The sequence below is a fragment of the Magallana gigas genome, chromosome 3 (assembly GCF_963853765.1).
Source record: "Magallana gigas chromosome 3, xbMagGiga1.1, whole genome shotgun sequence".
NCBI lineage: Eukaryota > Metazoa > Mollusca > Bivalvia > Ostreida > Ostreidae > Magallana > Magallana gigas.
Window position 1 is genome coordinate 35,358,766 of NC_088855.1, and position 15,355 is coordinate 35,374,120.

General features: G+C 31.1%; 1 protein-coding gene across 8 annotated transcripts in view; it reads left to right on the forward strand.

Moving 5' to 3' along the window:
• Positions 1 to 12,959, forward strand: part of LOC105334797 (fibropellin-1) — a 101,703-nt gene extending 88,744 nt beyond the window's left edge. For 6 of the 8 annotated variants that reach the window (XM_066079449.1, XM_066079450.1, XM_066079448.1 and 3 more), the window contains exons 2-17: positions 51 to 161; positions 1,009 to 1,122; positions 1,237 to 1,347; positions 3,952 to 4,059; positions 4,241 to 4,348; positions 4,999 to 5,106; positions 5,873 to 5,980; positions 7,524 to 7,631; positions 7,953 to 8,060; positions 8,272 to 8,379; positions 9,581 to 9,688; positions 10,036 to 10,143; positions 10,810 to 10,917; positions 11,040 to 11,147; positions 11,824 to 11,931; positions 12,094 to 12,959. In XM_066079449.1, coding sequence (XP_065935521.1) covers positions 51 to 161; positions 1,009 to 1,122; positions 1,237 to 1,347; positions 3,952 to 4,059; positions 4,241 to 4,348; positions 4,999 to 5,106; positions 5,873 to 5,980; positions 7,524 to 7,631; positions 7,953 to 8,060; positions 8,272 to 8,379; positions 9,581 to 9,688; positions 10,036 to 10,143; positions 10,810 to 10,917; positions 11,040 to 11,147; positions 11,824 to 11,931; positions 12,094 to 12,371 — 1,910 coding nt within the window. In that variant the 3' untranslated portion in view covers positions 12,372 to 12,959. The remainder of the gene's footprint in view (positions 1 to 50; positions 162 to 1,008; positions 1,123 to 1,236; positions 1,348 to 3,951; positions 4,060 to 4,240; positions 4,349 to 4,998; positions 5,107 to 5,872; positions 5,981 to 7,523; positions 7,632 to 7,952; positions 8,061 to 8,271; positions 8,380 to 9,580; positions 9,689 to 10,035; positions 10,144 to 10,809; positions 10,918 to 11,039; positions 11,148 to 11,823; positions 11,932 to 12,093) is intronic. The other 2 variants (XM_066079451.1, XM_066079453.1) reach the window with 2 other exon arrangements.
• The last annotated feature ends 2,396 nt before the right edge of the window (positions 12,960 to 15,355 follow it).

The following is a 15,355-nucleotide window of genomic DNA, read 5'->3' on the forward strand; positions in this document are numbered from 1 at the left end:
GTGTTGCATACAAATTTTCAATAAATGATTGGCACATTGTTTTGTTTTAGATGAGGTGAAATGCAGTGACAACCCATGTAAACATGGAACGTGCTCTGACCACTCCTCCTCCTTCATCTGCTCGTGTGACCCTGGATACAAAGGCATAGACTGTGACACGCGTAAGTACATGTTTAATTCTTTTGGAAAAAATGTTTTATAAATTGTAATTCTTTTTGGCTAGAGAAGTGTGAAGACAATTTCCATTGGCAATGCCTGTTGTCTAAAGCACTGAAACACTTGTCAAGGTGTTATTCAAGAACAAATAGACATATGAACGACTACTATTCATATAGATTATATATCCACATTCATTCTTATTGTAACTCACCTGAAATTGAAATATTCTCCTTTACCTTTAAAATTAGAGAGCCTTAAAACGATAATATCTATAGGATAAATAAAAATATTACCGAAACATATTAATTTCTTTAGAAAATTATATTCTGAAATGATTTGACAAAAATTGTTAAAAATCCTTTGGGATTTTAAAATTTCGGTCGGAATAGAAATTTCCCATTGAAAAATTGCCAAAAGAATTTGGTTCTGGAAAAAATACTATTATCCCGAATGTTATAGATTCCTTTAAATATTACAGAAAATCAAAATAGATACTCAAAATATTATGTAGGGAAACAATTTGTCCATCGTGAATTTTCATTTTTCTATTAGATTTTAATATTTAAAGGATTTGAAAAAACTGTTGAAATGCACAGTTAGAAAAAAGATTTATTATGACAAATATGTTTAATATTTAGAAATTTGTACGTAAGATTAATGAAAAGCTAACACTTTGGCACTGGCATAATTACCTGGCTTTTTAATCAAATACTAATACAATGTGTTATGTTTAATACAATGTGCTATGTTTAATGGCATCACCAACATACTAGTACGCGAATTAAAAAAAAATAAAACAATGACGACACTTAATTTTAAGAGCCATAATTGTCTAAATCTCCAAACTAGGTAAGACATGCAGCGAAGGAATCACCTGTCAGAACGGTGGTACTTGTCAGGACGGACCAAATGGATTCCAATGTCACTGCTCGAACAAGTTCTCGGGAGAGTTTTGTGAAAAGGGTACGCTGAACAATACTATCTGTTGTAATCCCACTCAAAACCATAAATGAATATTCAATCTTTTGACAGTAGACATGAATAATGTTTGACCAAAAGTTTGTTTTAATTTTAAAGCTATAACATGCAGTGACTCCCCGTGTCAAAATGGAGGATCGTGTACCAATACAGGAAATCCGTTTCAGTGCAAGTGCCCTCCTACCCATACAGGAAATTTATGTGAAAAAGGTATTTTAATATAAACCGTAAAACCCTTTTTTTTCTTAAAAACTAGCCATTTGTTCAAAACACTACAACAGACTGTTTAACTTAGATCAATTTAAATGTAAAAAAGAAATGATCTTTCATCCTTTTATTCAACTTGAAACAAAAAGATATCGTGCCAATATTTGTTGATCAGTGAGAGTGGTTGGTTGGCAGTTAATCTTGTTACGACTACATGTAGGTAATAGATAACTTACAAATCGTCGGTGATGACTGAAATTCATTATTACCAGTAGTTCTCCTTGACATTACACCTCTCTAACGTTATAAAAACAATGACAATTTTATACATGTCTGCATTTAGCTCATTAAACACTAATACCCTTTACAGAGAATAATATGACATTAATAATAGATAATAAATGACAATAAATAATTTAAACTTCACACATAGGTAAGAGTTATAAACTTATAAGAATACTTACAATGTGGTAATGAAAATTGCCAAATCGCAATTTTAGCACCTTAAAACAATAAATGTGTTAAATGTTATGACTATTAAACAATAACCGCATGTTCGGCATATAAAAAGAAGACCAAATATTTTAACAACTTCTGAAAATCTGAAAGTAAACGCTGAAGCTCATTCATTTTTCTTTTGTTCTGTACCAACAGTTCTCTCTGGTCTCTTAAAGTTCACTTTAAATAAAGATTTACATATCAATTAAAGATCAATAATGATATAATGTACCTATCAAAATATTGCTATATTAAAAGATTAATATTTAAGTTGCGTGAAAAAATGACCATAACAAATCGTCAACAATCTCAAAAATCCATAAAACGAAATACAAATTCAAAGCACAGCAACAAGGCGATATCGTAGTATTGCTTATGCTACGATTTTCTCAAGTTGACGTTCAACCGTATTTTACCTGTCTATCTTAAGGTACATCACTACACCGAGACTTATACTTTTTTAAGACAAGATGGCGATTTAAATGTTTTGTTTAACTGTTTGTATCAATCGTTTCAGATGTATATCGTCATAGCTCAGTGGTTAACTGAGCGAGTTCGATCACAAAGCACGGTCGCCGTAGTTCGACTAAAGTGAGATCGAACTCACTTTAGTCCGACTAAAATGAAACCGTGGTCCAACCAACGGAGAGTCTCTGGTCTGTCTCTGGTCAGGTAGTTTAAAGATGGCGGCGGAAAGCGAAACCTCCAAAAATTGCTTTTTTTAATCAGCACAACATGCAATGTGATAAATTTGTGCGTGCACACATATGATTTAATGTGTTAACAAGGTATTGTCCGTCCTTTTTCATGAACAGTAAACATTTGAGTAGCAATTAACATCTTTCTCATTTTTTTAACCAGACATCGACCAATGTGCGTTCGAACACAAACATGCGCACCATAAGTTTTCCTTACTACCGTGGTTTAACTCTAGTTAATGATCGAACTCGCCCCATATCGGGCGTGTGAACCGCAGGTCACGAGTTCTAATCCACCTGGGGCTTTTGTTTATGTTTACTAAATAAATTTTTTTAAAATATCATTTTTTATCTAAAAATGCACATTTTGTCGCCTATTAGACATATATATATACTTCTTATCCATCATGTTTTTTTTATCATTATCAAGTAATTTTCATCTGATTTGAGAAACTATTTCAAGGTGTAGTGAGGCACCTTAAGACTTTTTATTGAGCGACGTGTTAAAGTACATTTATCGATAGATCTAGCCAGCAAGTTGTTTCGCTTTTTAAGATGGACGAGTTGTAGGCATGCCGTATTCATCATCTAGGAAAGTGCGTTATAATATATATATATATGTCTTTATGTAACCGAGCAGTCAAGGAAAATGTTGAAGATGGAGTGCCGTGCATATGGGGATTTTTTTAAATAATGAATATAAAGGCATCGACCTACAAGATAATACATTATATGAGAAAACTGGCAAAATGAAAGAAACTACATTAGCTATAAGTTACCCTAAATACATTATACGTTTCACAAAAAATCAATTACAGTGCGTAGTGTAAAGAAATCTAAGCTTTGAACTTTACAGACACATTCCAAGTATTTTAACTTTAATTATAAAAATACACTTGAGTATTAACCATGCAATTAAAATAAAATCAGAGACTAAACATTTCCACTGATAAGTAAAACATAAGTTAATATGAAATTTAAACACCAGTATATGTTACGGATATCGACTGGATAGTATTTTCTGGAAACGGTATACTGCTCTACCTTAATTATAATTATAGGTAACTTATGTAAACACATAGCTTCAATATAATTGGTTAATATTATGAACCAATGAAATTACAGATAGGAAGAACTCAATTCACTTGCGAAGTAAAACTTTGACTGATATAAATTTCAGATTCTATCAAACAAAACAAAAAATAGAAAAATACAAAACGAATAAATACACATAGACATATTAATCTACAATCACATTTAGTTCAGATTCCCGAAGAAGCAAGCTGACTCTTCAAATGATCAATTTTTTTGTGTTTATTATATAATTTATATTAATATTTCATCTTAATTTGTCATTTTGTATACTAACAATCTCACTTAACTGTGGTTTATTACCCTGTTTTTAATATAGTTATTAAATGTGTGGACACCCCATGCGTTCATGGTACTTGTCAGGACACGAGTACAGGATTTAACTGTAACTGCGACCCAAAATTTTCCGGATTTACTTGTGCCACGCGTAAGATCTTAAATATATCAATAAGGCAATAATTAAAAACAATCGACGATTTTATTGTCGTGTTGTGTTAATATGTGGTAAGTGTTGCTTAAAAAATATATTTAAATAATTGATTTTTGAAAGTAATTAAAATAAATTTATAAAAACATTAACGATCGGCATAAAATTTATTTTATTTAAGCCATCAAATGCACATCTAATCCGTGTATCCATGGAACCTGTTCCGATACCCCACTGGGATACAACTGTCACTGTGAAGAAAAGTACACAGGGACCAAATGTGACAGTCGTATGTATACATGTTTTTCAAAGCATTTTCTTCAATATTAGTATATCGAAATGTCCAACATGCATTAGCTTCATGATCTTATTAGATTGAACAAAAAAAATCCAACATCTGGGGGCTTTATTACATGCGATCGTAATTTAACTAAAAAATCATAAACAGATGAATTTCATGATGAGCAATATTTTATTGCGGAATGTTTTTCTGAAGAGATCATGGTTAATGAAAATTATGCAAAATGATTTAATAATAGTAACGATAATGCGTTTGATTTAAACTTTTGGTGATAATTTGGCGCTGATATTAGTTTCAACCAATTACCTTTAAACGTAGGTTCAAAAACTTGAATTTAAACTTTACAGTTACCTCATTTGCTCTATAGAGAGCACAAACAAGAAATTGACTTGCAACAATACTTTGCTATAACGATATACGTTAAGAAGACTAAGTGGCTAGTAAATAAATAAATGAAAAATACCGACCCTGTGTTTTTGAAGCCCATATTCTGATTTGTATGTTTTTCTCAACATCTCAAGTTCTTGAGACATAGAAGTCTGTGAACAATGCATGCAAATATATATCTAAAGTAATTTTGATTATACATATGATATATAAAATATAGGTGTTCGAAGTTGTATATCATTTGATTTTAGCGATACCGTGCTCGTCTCAACCTTGCTTACACGGAACCTGCACAGACACCCCGTCTGGATTCAGTTGTGCTTGTAATGTGAAGCATACTGGTGCTAAATGTGATCAACGTACGTATACTTGGTGGCCTCAAAAATATACTTAGTTTATAAAATTGATACTAATATTAGACTACTTATAGGGTAAGGGGCACGGTCACGATTTTGGTCTTGTATAATGTTTCTATTTATATCTAGTGTCAGTCGGCGAGTTTTATGCTGAATACTGAACTCACAATCCCATGTTATTTTTCAAGCCATATTTTTTCCATTTGCTTATTCGATTTGAACATGAACAAACAGTTCTTAGCTTTTTACATTCAAATTAGGTTTAAACTTGGAATTTGTTTTTCAACATACAAGATGTAAAAAAAACTATTACCTGAGCATTGTTTATATAACAAAGAATTGAAAGCTCTGTATCTTGCTTATAACTTGACGACTGACACTAAAATTTTGGCTTCATCATAATGTAATATAATACGTTATATTTTGTAATATATTTTTATATTTTTTAAATAAGATAAATGTAATCCATAGACTATCTTCTAATGATATTTTCAAAGTTCAAAAGCACTCTATTAATTCCTTTTAAAAATTGTCACTAAAGTAACATATTTAATGCATTTTATGTGCAATATATCTACAAATTTCACTCTATAGATATTGTCTTCTTTTCTATTTCAGTTCCATTTTGAGAAAATCTGTGCAAAATATAAAACTTTGTTTTTATTTTCAGAAAAATCAGTTTAAATAATTTGTTCGATTGTATAGACTCAGCATTGAATTTTTTTTTAATGAAACCATGTCCTAAATATAATCAACGTGTATTTTCCAGTGGTAATGTGTACATCTTCTCCCTGTGTCCACGGAGCATGTTCCGACACACCGTCAGGATTCCAATGCTTATGTGATATACGCTACACGGGGATCAAGTGCGATAAAAGTATGTAGTCCCTTCCAGTCAAAGTCACCTTTCCAATCCTTTCGCAATGTGAGAAGAAATAACTTGTTCGTAAAGGGGTCATCAAAATATGTCGTGTTAATTTCTTTAATATGTTTCAAGATTTTGTTTTATAACTACTCCAGATTTGCGAAAATATTTAAGAAATAAAGCATCATTTGTTAAAACATGTATATATCGGGATATAAATACAAGTTGGTCATGTGATCATACCCCATCAAGCCGAAAGGGTTTTTTACATGACCAACCAATATTACTATACCGATATACATTCAGATATAGATTTCTAATATTTACATTTATTGCAAATTATGACGACTACATTGTACTTACTTTGTGATAACTTAGAAAGCCGCTTCGATTAACATAACGTACTAAAAATGCCAACAATGTTGAAAGTATTTGATTATCATAGATGTCATACAAATATGACTCTACTTTGACAAGACAACATTTTTTAATATAGTGTAACAGTAAATAGAATGTACTTGTACAATTAAAAAACACAATGGAAGCTTGGCGGAATAGTCGCCGAGCAGCTGGAAATTTGGAAACAGAACGATTAAAAGCTGGGTTAGAGTCTTTTAGGCAATATCAGAGGATATTCTTACACAGAAACAGATTCAAGAGCGTAATGATTTTGCTCAGACAAATAGAGGCAATGATTTTAATTTTCATTTACGGAGCAAAACGTACAGAGAGGCAGACGGCTTTAAGGATGCTCTTTACTCAGGGTTTGAGTTATCAAATTGGATTGTTATTAAGTTCATTGTCATGAGTAAAATTTGTCTTAAATACTAAAAGTATTTATGGAATCAATTATTATTGACGTAATATTCGATATTTTCGATACTGCATAGATAAATAGACTTACAGCAAAACAGAGGAAATTCAGATTAAATTTTTCAGCCCTTGTTTGCCACTTAAACATTTTAGGCAGTACTATTTTATTACAAATCAAGATTTTGTTTGTCAGTCGATATATTTTTGCATTTTTTTCCTCTTGGAATTATCTCACTTATTAATAAAAATTATCATATGAAACGCAAAGCAAAAAAAAAAATGAATTATGCTAAGAAAACGATAAAATCCACCATATCTCGAAATTATATCAATGCCAGCAGAAATAGAATATCTTATATCTTTTAGAAGTAGCATTTATTTTTTTGGTTTTGTTGAATCAAAAATGGATAGGAATTCTAAAAAATGATAGAGGAAATTTGAACAGGAATATTTCTTTTTAAATTGTTACGAAATACTTCATGCTTTGTATCTATTTAGTAACACAGCCATTCATTAACTGTACTATATTTAAAAAAATTCAACGGCATAGATTTTCAAATGAGTAAATGACTATAACTGTTTTAAATCTCAGTTGTCCTTCACAGTAAAAAGCTCTTTTATAATACGGAACAAATAATATGTAATGATGCATTTTATTAACCAGTCTATAAACTACTATGTATTTAATGTTTTATAACATGTACTAATACATGTATATGTATTCTTTTTTTGTTCAATTTAGTTATCAAATGTGTGAACAGTCCGTGTGTACATGGTTCTTGTCAGGACACGATTACAGGATTTACTTGTAACTGCGACCCGAAATTTTCTGGAGTGACCTGTAACACTCGTAAGATTATTTACAGTTGATTGCTGCAAGTCTTGTACAAATTTCAACTTAAAATGCAGCAAAAAATTATGCCGCCTTATTTGTGACAGTCATAAGATCTCATTTGTTTTTATTACTCAGATTATTCGTTGTAAGTCTTATCTAACGTAAAAAAAAATTGAACTTGAATGAATAAAAGTTAATTCGTAAATTCTTTTTAAACAAATGATTAATCACAATGAATTTTTATGAAAAAGATAAGTTTTTTTATTTTTAAAAAAGGATATAGAATCTTAAAATATTTAAAATAAAACACTTAAAATCTAAACAATATCATTTTAGCCGTAAAATGCACAGCTAACCCATGTATCCATGGTACCTGTTCTGATACCTCGTCGGGATACAGCTGTCACTGTGAGGAAAAGTATACAGGGAGCAAATGTGACAGTCGTATGTATACATGTTCTTTCAAATAATAGTGAGAGTAGTCAATTCAAGTTAACCTTTTATCTTAGTTTCATGTCGTGCATATGCTCCCAATATTTCTATTAGTTCCAAAAAAATTGAGAAAGGCAACACTGATCTAAGACGTCATATGATATGTTAAAAAATATTTTAAGAATGAAACTTAAGGTAGTGAATTCGAATTGCTTGTTTTCAGTAATACTATGTTCGTCTAACCCTTGCCTGCATGGAACCTGTACAGATACTGCATCCGGATTTAGTTGTTCATGTGATGAAAGGCACACAGGTGCTAAATGTGATCAACGTACGTACGCTTAACTTTTTTTCTGTCATTTTAATGTTAATATTTATTACATGAATAATGAATTATGCATGTTTTGTATCGTGTTGGTTTATACCGGAACGAATCGTATTGGCTTGTTAATGAAACAAACTGTATTTTTAAATCGGTCACATTTAAGTGCAAACAATGTATAATAAATCAAACTGTCAAATTATCAGGCGTTAATTTAGTTTTCACATAGTTTAAACTTATGGTATGCTATGAAGATATTCTCAAACCAATGAAGAACCGCCTAAATTATCAACCAAAATTTGTTTTAAAAATGACGCTGCTTTGGTTTTTTTTTAAGATTTATTTAAAGCTATATTATATCACGACGGCACAATTTTAAAATGTTTTAACATATAATATTTCTGTGTGATCTGAAAATGTGAAAATGTAAAATAAAATATGATTTATATGGATTTGCCAATAAAAGCAGTTAAGCCCTACATGTGTATCATGTAAAATGCTACGAAAGCCAAGAATTAAAGCTAAGATGACAATTGGTTGAATTATACAGTGTATAAAAGCAGTTCTGCCTTCCCTTGATTTAAATATCAAAGTACTGAAGTACTGAAAGCCGGGCTCTTTTGGTGTGTCTTTATGCATATTGTGTAGTAAAGACTGAAAATCTCTCTCTCTCTCTCTCTCTCTCTCTCTCTCTCTCTCTCTCTCTCTCTCTCTCTCTCTCTCTCTCTCTCATGCTTTTAATGTCGGCAAAGCATCAGATAGCGACCAAATTTTGTAACCGTTTATAAACAAAAAATATGTCTGTCTAGTAGAAGTTAAAAAGTTCAACAGTTGCTGCCTTGAATTTTGCAACAAGCATTATATATTCAATCCCCGTTTCTTAATCGCGCAGCAAAGTAGTTCATGGAAATTCATGCACACTTTTTGTGTCCAAAATGCATAGTAATGTTTTAAAAACACGTTATTAATAAGAAAACTAAACAAGATAGACAATTCATTCGAAATTTAAAAAAAAGAAACAAAATGCCAACACTTTTGACAAAACGTGGCTCTCTGTGTAACTATTTGGTATAGCGGAAGCTTTACCTTGACGCTGTTTGGTTTTATGTTTATTTGTGCTATTTATAGTAACATTGGTGATTTGCCTGCCTATAGCCAGGACTCTGCTTTCAGCAGAGCCCGGCTAAAAATCTTATTTGGATTTTTCCAGTGGTTAAATGTCACTCAAACCCCTGTGTCCATGGAACATGTACCGATACAGCGACAGGATTTCAATGCTCATGTGATACACTCTACACAGGAAGAAAATGCGATAAAAGTATGCATTATAAAATTTGTGATAATTTTGTACTCCACAAGTGTACAAGAAAGTTCTTTATCTCTTAAAAATATAAATCAACTGATCATCTTCGCAATTCTTTTAACTCGGGTAAGTTATTGCGCATAAAAAAGACAGATATAGATATCCGGGCGGGTTAATTTGAAGTGTCCTTGTTAGTTCGAGGAAAACTTAGTTTTAAATAATAATTATTTATATAGTTTGGTTACTGGAATGCAATTATCATCTTTGTAATCAAGGGGTCAGTCACTAGCATTTATAAGTATTTAGATATATGGTGTTATTTAACGAGTCTTATTTTATTATTTTTTTTTTCGCCTTTGTAGGCAAAACATGCTCTTCCAATCCTTGCATTCATGGAACATGCACTGATACAGCCTCTGGATTTAAATGCAACTGTGACGTTGTTTATACAGGTGTATTTTGTGACACGTGTAAGTCAAATAACATTTTGATTAAAAGTTTTACTCTAATATTTTGGCTAATTGTACTTTGGCGTTCATATCCTTTACATCTTCCAGTGTAATCGTTGAGATCGGTTCCTATAGAGCTGTTAATCTTGCTGTAAGAGGGACAGCCCTTTTTAGCAATGCTCCCCTTCTAGCGGGAAATGTTTGGAATATTGTGTGTAAAAAGTCATGATCACTACATTCTAGGAACAAAACAAAAAAAATAAACAAAAAGGAAAGTTCCTTATTTAAATCACATAAGCACCTTGTTTAAATCATTTTCCTTTATTTCAAAGTAAGAAATCTCGCATAATTGAATAGATACAGAAAAATTGGACCACGAGGGGTAATATATTTGTCAAAAACTGAATTTCAAAGAGATTTGCTTTGTTTCTAGGTTACACACTAAGCCAGAATCCCCTCCGTGTTCGAAAGTTTGAAATGTTGAACAATTTGAGCAAAAAAAGATAAAATGTGTTACAAAAGTAATGTTTGACGGACAAACGGACCAACAGAATGAACTACTCAGGACACTAAAAGAGCGTTGCCTTCTTAAAAAACCAATTCTTGCCTTATCATATTCACTATACATCAATTCTATTCCACAAACATTTATTGTATTTCTGTTTGTGTTTATTCGTTTTTTTACAGTAATAACGTGTTCCTCAAACCCTTGTGTCCAAGGAACTTGCACCGACACATCATCAGGATTTCATTGTGTATGTGGTACACTCTACACGGGAACCATATGTGATACATGTACGGATAATAATACTTCATAATCTATTACTTGATACGTTTTACTTACAATGTATATCTCCTTAAAATATAAGCATTTGATCGAGACATATTCAAAACACAAAACTTTATGTATAAATTAGGGAAAACATGTACTTCCAATCCATGCATTCATGGAACATGCAGTGATTCGACATCTGGCTTTAAATGCAAATGTGACGTCACTTATACCGGTACATTGTGTGATACAGGTAAGTTACGTTCAAAATGTTGAAATCAAACAGTTTGTTTATTCTAATTTTGCTTTATTTATTCGTTTAATCCTCAGATGTAGTAATTAATGCATATTACAAAATTTGTTTGTTTCTACTTAAACTTTTCCAGAGCTTGAGAATAAAATCAATTGAAACTGTTAGATAGTTGATATATGATATTATATGACAATCCATTTATATGTTCGTTCATATTTTACATTAAAACAGGACCGACACCAAATTAACAAATTAATCACCATCTAATCCATCTGCATGTTAATTGAATTATTTAAGGTAGTTAATGCATGCCTAAGTTTCGGCATCTACTTCTAATAGCTCAAAGCTCATATAGTAAGTAGACAGGTTAGTAATAAATAAGTTAGTATGGTTTACTTTTACGATATGACAAATTCAATCAAGTAATGGGTATTATACCCTTTTTACAAACATAATTCAGTATATTTGTTTTGATCTCCTCAGCATTTTCTTAGAGCTGTTTTAATCTCAATTGAAATATGGTTATCACATAGAAATGAAATCGTACAGCAATCAACTTATTTACATTGACGTATTGGTTGATGGTTACAAAACTCGTATTTGTATTTCAGTTATATATATAGATAAAACTTAATGGAATGGTACCTTTAAAATCTTTTCATTGTTGCCTTTACAGTGATTACTTGTGCCTCCACTCCATGTCAGCATGGATCATGCACTGATTCTCCCACAGGGTTTGTGTGTACCTGTGATAGTTCCCACACAGGTATCAGGTGTGACACAGGTAATTATCTCTAAGCGTAAGAAACATATATATGCATACCAAAAATTGTGGAAAAATTTACACTTCCATGTGCGTTAATAATTATAATACATAAAAGAAACAATGCATATTTTGATACTGATTGAGTGAAAGGTAATTTTTTAACACGATCTTTTTTTTCAGCATTAGCGGTAGACGAGTCCCAGGAACTTCTTTTGCCGACTTGGTTTCCTTATTTAGAATATGCCCTGTTGAGCCTGGCGTCACTCACTGGTGTAATGGCTATGGGTTGTATCTGCATGAAATGCTGTCGAGCATTTGGTATCATCAGAGATGACGATGACGACGATGATGAAGATCGGGATGAAAATGACTTCAGAAGATATAAAAGGGATTCTATATATCCACTTGACACCCCAAAGCCGCCATCGAATAAGAAACGGAATGGGCTAGATTTTTGATGAGATATAAGAATGAAAAACCGGACTGTACTGTTCTGATTATTTTTTTAAATGTTGACGTGTTAAACACTTTTGCCTTTTATTGAATGACATTTTTTCGGCATAGTTTTTCTTATATTAGAATAAAGATAAAATAAAATTCTTTGCATCGAAATTAACAAAGGTGTTTTTAAAGATTTTTCGGATCTTTTTCTTTCAATCCTGAAAGGTTTGTTTGACTTGATCTTTAATACCATGAAAAGAGACTTGTAGTATATTATGATGTAATTACCTGCTTGTTTGTTGAGTTTGCTGTGTGCTAATTGTTAATTTATAAAAGCTAATTTAAATTCTCAAATGCTTTAATATTCTGCCCTCTTTAATACATGCAATATGTAATACTAGTGTTTTGATTTGATATCTCTGTACTATGTATTTGATAACTTTTGTTTGACATTTACATTGTGATTTCTGTGACGATATTTACATACTGCTAATCACTAGTAACGCGTTCTTAATTATTACGATTTTCAGTTATATTTTATTGATCTTCATTGCAATCGCTTGTGAATAAATTTCTTTGTTGGCTTCATTAAAATATTGATTAAACACCTGCTCAATTTGCTATTACTTATTTCATTCTTATTAAGATATTGGAAAGAAATGCTAAACAATATTCATTTTAAGAGTGTACATCGACATATATGATACGCGTTTCATAAATATTTTTTTAACCTTAATACTTTTTTAAGATAATCTCTTGCAAAGAGATCCTTAATATCCTTAATATGAAATAAAAGTTAATTTTTTATCAACTATAGACCAAAATGACTATAGAAACGTAAAAGGTATTTCTTATTCTTCTATATTATTACATGTATGTTTAAATGTATATAAACTTTCCTCGTATGCAAATAACACTGTGAGTACGAAAAATACTAAACTAAAAATAAATTGACTTTAATAGAATTATTTCCTGAAGTAAAAAAAAAATCTAAAAAGTTTGACATAATGTGACATACATGTATCATCATTAAATTTAATCGAAGAATTATTCTTATATTCTATTGAAAAACTTTATTTCATGTTCATATCAATTCCTGCAGGAGCAACTACTATCCTATATAAAATTAAATTCCAATCGAAGTTTTAAAAATGTCTTAACGAATTTCCCAAATGTCTTTAAGGAATTATATTTTCCTGATTTTAATCTTCATTTTCCTGGGGAATTTGAAAGGTAAAAACTGTCAAACGGGATACACACAAAAAAAAAAACCAGAAGTGGCCAAGTACTACTTTTTAAACTGTTTACAATAATACATAAAATTATAAAATTACTGATGATTTGATCGTTGAGGATTGATTAATGTCGGTGAATTTCGTGGGTCCTCCTAATCCGTGAATTTCCATTTCTTGAACGTGCTTTTAATATTCTTGAAAAATGTAAATTCCGCTTTATTTATGTTCTTGTGCAAAGACAACTACACATATATATGTAACATGTATAGATTACGAACACGGTATTTAAGAACCAGCTTTAAACAGTACTGAGTTGTTTTATTTAATTGTTATTTTGTTTTCAAATGGGTGTGTTTTTATAGACAGTGTTCATTAAAAGTGTCTTTGCCAGAAAATCTCTCTTCATGTACAATTTATCGTTCCTTTTAAGCTTACCTTAGGAAAAAAGACAATAATGCCAGCGCAGTTGGCTGTAAATAATCAGAGAAAAAAATGATTTAGAATTGTTTTGATATATAAATATTCTTGACTAATTTTCGTCTTAGTACGAAATTGTAGACTTTTGTGCTTTCTGGGAGAGCTTAAAAGGGGCAAAGTCACGGTTTGATCAAAATTTATTTTTACTGCATGTACATGTATATACTATGATTCAGTAAGGCATTTCTTATAGTCAGTCAAATATTTTGAGCTTACAAAGAGCTTACAAATCATTGTTATGTCCTTGTTATACTGGAATTTAGATTATTTGCTTTGACAATTCTCTCCAAATATTAAAGTTACAACATAAATTAAAAATATCCAACAGCATTTTCACTGAGCAAATTCCTTTACTGTGGTCAGCGAGAGTACATTTATAACATTGATGTTGATTATATCCTAGTTTCACTTTTTGTTTTGTACATAACAAAGCGAAACTTCAAACTTCCATAAACATGAAATGCAAGGTGATTCGAAATACCACGATTACTGTATATATTATTGTAAAAGAGATAACAAAACGTTTATTCGTCACGAGTAGGAAAAGATTGTTTTTTACGTTTCAACTTTTTATACAATGACAATCATTGTTTCCCGTGTCTTAGAAATTGAATCAATGTAAGATTTTTATTTCTCCCTACGTGTACATTTTAATAGGTCAAACTTAAATAAGGTGCTCAAAAGACATATTTATGAAACGCTTATTTTGAACGATCAATCTAACCTTATCTATTTTTGTACGGCATCATTTTAATATGCAAAACCTATTTTCAACAAGCATTCTGAGAGTATTGCATAAGCAATACACGTCCCCTACCGGTTTGTTGAAAATTGTGGAAACAATGCAATGTTATGCAGAATATTATTCTTACCGTCTTGTGTACCCGGAATCAACAGACCAACCCGATAACGAACCCGATTGTAATTATACAAAAACCCTTTCGATTAGATTAACAACACAATGCTTGAAACTATTTTAGAGAACTTATTTGTTTTGTTAGAAACATTAAAATGAATGGTCCAAGTAATGCACAATATTATTACTGACTACATACTTTCCTCGTTAATTCGTTACACACCGAACCCGATACCGAACCCGAACATTAAAAAATTGGAATATAAAAACTTGATTTTCTCGAAAATATGTCAACCAGACGCTAAAAAAATGTAAACTTGATCTGTAGTTTGACATTTTGAAGCTGTTCAGCAAATTTCATGTTATTCCTCAAACGCATAAAGAAAAAAAAGCTTGGAAAACTGAAGTGGGACAGACAGACGAACGGACGGAC